The sequence below is a fragment of the Salmo salar genome, unplaced genomic scaffold (assembly GCF_965601325.2).
Source record: "Salmo salar unplaced genomic scaffold, fSalSal1 ptg000578l, whole genome shotgun sequence".
Classification (NCBI taxonomy): Eukaryota; Metazoa; Chordata; class Actinopteri; order Salmoniformes; family Salmonidae; genus Salmo; species Salmo salar.
The window spans coordinates 2,134,764-2,140,000 of NW_027675424.1; the positions used below are offsets into that span (position 1 = coordinate 2,134,764).

The window sequence follows — 5,237 nt, forward strand, 5'->3', positions numbered from 1 at the left end:
GACTATACAGTAGCCTACATCTATAGTCTACTGTAAAATCATATGCTGCTTTAGGCTAAATACTATAGTTTTCTGTGTGTTTCAATAGGACAAATGGAAAGAGGTCCTACTGTATTCTAGATGGTGGTGTAGAGTATCTACAATGTGACCTCCCTAAATAATGGTGGTGTAGAGTATCTACAATGTTACCCTCCCTAAATAATGGTGGTGTAGTGTATCTACAATGTGACCTCCCTAAATAATGGTGGTGTAGAGTATCTTCTAGAAAAAAGAAACGCACACCTATAAAGGCGAGGTGCTGGCTAGCGGAGTAGAACACTAGAAAATAAAGGAAAGCCGCACACTCTAAGAGCTCAGATGCAAAAATTTAATCACCAACGTTTCGACAGCGAAGCTGTCTTCATCAGGGTATCATCAAACACTGCGAGATGAGTCATTTATATAGTGTCAAGAGACACACAGGTGTTTGTAATCATGGCCAAGTATGGCCTAATATCATTGGTTAACTCAAATATTTAAAAAAAAATGGCATACAAAGAACATACAAAAAGACAAACAAATGGATAGCATACGATCATAGCATTTGTAGTCTAAAATGTATCTAACAAACAATTACAATGGCAAAATCACAATAATCACAAGAATGGCTTCAGATCAAAGTCTATGTTGAGACCGAAGGGAGCAAGGGTCTTTAAATTAAAGATCCAGGCAGCCTCTCGTTTCAACAATAAATTATCAAGGTCACCCCCTCTCCTCGGGAGGGTGACATGTTCAATACCAATATAACGCAGAGACGAAATCGGATGGTTTGCTTCCAAAAAGTGGGCCGCAACTGGGTAAGTTAAGTTTTTGCACCTAATGGTGCTACGATGCTCTGAGATACGTACTTTTAATTCACGCTTTGTTTTACCCACATAATTTTTACCACAAGGACAAGGATAAGATAAATAACTGCCTTAGTGGAACACGTAATAACACCTTTAATTGGGATAGATTTCCCTGTTTGGGGGTGTTTGAAGGATCTACATTTATAAGTGCCATTACATTGAGCACAGCCATTACACTTGTAATTTCCATCCAGTATGGGCGCAAATAGACGTTGTTCAGGAATATCTTGGGGTGGTAAATCAGAGTGTACCAATTGGTCTCTGAGATTTCTTCCCCGCGAGAATACGACCAGGGGAAGGTCAGAAAACACATTAACGAGACTATCATCATATTTCAGAATGTGCCAATGTTTGTGAACGATTCCTTTAATTTGTTCAGAGCACTTTGAGTAGCGGGTAGTGAGAACGCAAGAATGCGTCTTTTTGCGAGACTGACCTTGAAAAAGGTCATGTCTCGTTTTGTTTTGAATTTTCTCAATGGCAGTATTAATCTGATCATTGTTGTACCCCCTCTCCTTGAACTTATCCTTTATTTTCTAGTGTTCTACTCCGCTAGCCAGCACCTCGCCTTTAAAGGTGTGCGTTTCTTTTTTCTAGGTTGATGATTTAACAGGCAGATAGAACTGGGATAGAAGCTGTTCTAGAACCTGTGGTCCAGAAACTGATTTAACAGGCAGATAGAACTGGGATAGAAGCTGTTCTAGAACCTGTGGTCCAGAAACTGATTTAACAGGCAGATAGAACTGGGATAGAAGCTGTTCTAGAACCTGTGGTCCAGAAACTGATTTAACAGGCAGATAGAACTGGGATAGAAGCTGTTCTAGAACCTGTGGTCCAGAAACTGATTTAACAGGCAGATAGAACTGGGATAGAAGCTGTTCTAGAACCTGTGGTCCAGAAACTGATTTAACAGGCAGATAGAACTGGGATAGAAGCTGTTCTAGAACCTGTGGTCCAGAAACTGATTTAACAGGCAGATAGAACTGGGATAGAAGCTGTTCTAGAACCTGTGGTCCAGAAACTGATTTAACACGTGTCATCTTCCAGTGTGTGTTTGTCAATTGTGTGTGTTTCAGTGTTATGTGTGTCAGTGTGTGTGTGTGTGTCCAGAGTGTGTGTGTGTGTGTGTATCCAGTGTGTGTGTGTGTGTGTGTGTATCCAGTGTGTGTGTGTGTGTGTGTGTGTGTGTGTGTGTGTGTGTATCTGTATCCAGTGTGTTTGTGTGTGTGTATCCAGTGTGTTTGTGTCAAGCGTGTGTGTGTCAGTGTGTGTGTCAGTGTGTGTCCAGTGAGTGTGTGTGTCCAGTGTGTGTGTTTATCTAGTGGGTCCAGTGTGTGTGTGTGTGTGTGTGTGTGTGTGTGTGTGTGTGTGTGTGTGTGTGTGTGTGTGTGTGTGTGTGTGTGTGTGTCCAGTGTGTTTGTGTGTGTCCAGTGTGTGTGTGTGTCCAGTGTGTGTGTGTGTCCAGTGTGTGTGTGTGTGTGTCCAGTGTGTTTCCAGTGTGTTTGTATGTCCGTTTGAGTGAGTGTGTGTGTGTATGGGTGTTTGTCCAGTTTGAGTGGGTGGCCAGCGTGTGTGTGTGTGCCTAGTGTGTGTGTCTGTGTCCAGTGTGTGTGTGTTTCAGTGTGTGTGTGTGTGTGTGTGTGTGTGTGTGTGTGTGTGTGTGTGTGTGTGTGTGTGTGTGTCCAGTGAGTATGTGTGTGTGTCCATTGAGTGTGTGTGTGTGTGTGTTTCAGTGTGTGTGTTTCCAGGTGTGTGTGTGTGTGTGTTCAGAGTGTGTGTGTGTGTGTGTTCGTGTGTGTTCAGTGTGTGTGTGTCCAGTGTGTGTGTGTGTGTGTGTCCAGTGTGTGTGTGTGTGTCCAGTGAGTGTATGTGTGTCCAGTGTCTGTGATCAGTGTGTGTGTGTTGAGTGTGTGTGTGTGTTCAGTGTGTGTTTGTGTGTGTCCAGTGTGTGTGTATGTGTCCAGTGTGTGTGTGTCCAGAATGTGTTTGTGTATGTGTGTGTGTGTCCAGAATGTATTTGTGTGTGTCCAGTGTGTGTGTGTGTGTCCAGTGTGTGTGTGTGTCCAGTGTGTGTGTGTGTCCAGTGTGTGTGTGTCCAGTGTGTGTGTGTCCAGTGTGTGTGTGTTCAGTGTGTGTTTGTGTTCAGTGTGTGTGTGTGTGTGTTCAGTGTGTGTGTGTGTGTGTCCAGTGTGTGTGTGTGTCCAGTGTGTGTGTGTGTCCAGTGTGTGTGTGTGTGTTCAGTGTGTGTGTGTGTGTGTCCAGTGTGTGTGTGTGTGTGTCCAGTGTGTGTGTGTGTGTGTCCAGAATGTGTTTGTGTATGTGTGTGTGTGTCCAGAATGTGTTTGTGTGTGTGTGTCCAGTGTGTGTGTGTGTGTGTGTGTGTGTGTGTGTGTGTGTGTGTGTGTGTGTGTGTGTGTGTGTGTGTGTGTGTGTGTGTCCAGTTATTATTTCAGGGACACTGAGTCGCCAATATAATAAACCCCAAATCCTGGATAGAGGGGCTCAGGGAATGTGGAGGTGAATGTGATCAGGTGGGTCAGTGTGTCAGAGGAGGCTCTATAGAAGGACAGAGTGCCGGCTGACCAGTCCAGATACACTCCTACTCTGTGGGAGCTGGAGGAGGGGACGTCTATGGTAGTGGAGTTATTATTATACCAGCTGGAGGAGGGGACGTCTATGGTAGTGGAGTTATTATTATACCAGCTGGAGGAGGGGACGTCTATGGTAGTGGAGTTATTATTATACCAGCTGGAGGAGGGGACGTCTATGGTAGTGGAGTTATTATTATACCAGCTGGAGGAGGGGACGTCTATAGTAGTGGAGTTATTATTATACCAGCTGGAGGAGGGGACGTCTATGGTAGTGGAGTTATTATTATACCAGCTGGAGGAGGGGACGTCTATGGTAGTGGAGTTATTATTATACCAGCTGGAGGAGGGGACGTCTATGGTAGTGAGATGATTTTTGTGCCTGGCATAGTAACTGTTGTCAGAGCAGAACAGACTCCAGGACTTGTCATTGTATCCAAGCCAACAGTCCTTACCCCTTCCTCTCCTGCTGATTCCTTTATATGTCACTCCTATAACAGCCCCCCCACTCCACTCTACCTCCCAGTAACAGCGCCCAGTCAGACCCTCTCTACACAGCACCTGTCTACAGTCCTCAAATCTCTCTGGGTGATCAGGATACGGCTGCTCCTCTCTCCTCCATGTCACCTTTCTGTTCTCCTCAGACAGAGAGAGGAGTCTGTTTACTGTGTTTGGGTCCAGTGTGAGATCACAGACATCTGATGGATGAAACCAGACACAATATTAGAAATCATCATCATTCACATTAGAATGTTAACTCACTTTTCACTAATTCATTTAATGTAGATGTTTCTAGGTATCAAAAGGAGAAGTTAAGGTAACTTGAGACTTGTTGAATGATCATATGTTATACTGTATGGTAATATAAAACACACTTATTTACATTAATTACACACACACACACACACACACACACACACACACACACACACACACACACACACACACACACACACACACACACACCACACACACACACACACACACACACACACACACACACAGTCATATCAACTCTTTGTAAACGTTGGTGTCCCTGATTTCTGCTTCTGTAGAACTACAGCTGATATTTAATATGACCAAGTCAGTAATGATGGTGGTCTTTGACTTAACTTGAATTAAGACTTATTCTTAGTCATATTCTTCACAGCAGTCAACACTCACATTTTCTAAGTCCAGGTTTCATTCTGTTCTCTCCACCATGTTCCACACTGTAGCGGTAAGCAGAAGAACAGACAGTCATTGAGGGATACACCTGAACTCTCACACACACACACACACACACACACACACACACACACACACACACACACACACACACACACATCAACTCTTTGTAAATGTTGGTGTCCCTGATTTGTGCTTCTGTAGAACTACAGCTGATATTTAATATGACCAAGTCAGTAATGATGGTGGTCTTTGACTTAACTTGAATTAAGACTTATTCTTAGTCATATTCTTCACAGCAGTCAACACTCACATTTTCTAAGTCCAGGTTTCATTCTGTTCTCTCCACCATGTTCCACACTGTAGCGGTAAGCAGAAGAACAGACAGTCATTGAGGGATACACCTGAACTCACACACACACACACACACACACACACACACACACACACACACACACACACACACACACACACACACGCGCACACGCGCACACACACTGGACTCACACACACACACACACTGGACTCACACACACACACACACTGGACTCACACACACTGGACTCACACACACACACACACTGGACTCACACAC

The 5,237-nt window shown here is 44.1% G+C and overlaps 1 protein-coding gene across 1 annotated transcript; it reads right to left on the reverse strand.

Moving 5' to 3' along the window:
* Positions 1 to 353: 353 nt before the first annotated feature.
* LOC145876333 (stonustoxin subunit beta-like) lies at positions 354 to 4,749 on the reverse strand. Its single transcript, XM_082972123.1, has 2 exons — positions 4,640 to 4,749; positions 354 to 4,173 (listed from the first exon to the last, which is right to left on the reverse strand). Exons 1-2 carry the CDS (start codon positions 4,716 to 4,718, stop codon positions 3,332 to 3,334), a joined length of 921 nt encoding a protein of 306 aa, XP_082828249.1. The 5' UTR covers positions 4,719 to 4,749; the 3' UTR covers positions 354 to 3,331.
* Positions 4,750 to 5,237: the final 488 nt, after the last annotated feature.

Excerpts from the sequence above, each read along its gene's own strand:
- LOC145876333 (XM_082972123.1), bottom strand. The coding sequence starts at position 4,718 with ATGACTGTCTGTTCTTCTGCTTACCGCTACAGTGTGGAACATGGTGGA. Across the intron at positions 4,174-4,639 it reads GAAACCTGGACTTAGAAAAT|ATGTCTGTGATCTCACACTG; the intron begins GTGAGTGTTGAC and ends TTCATCCATCAG.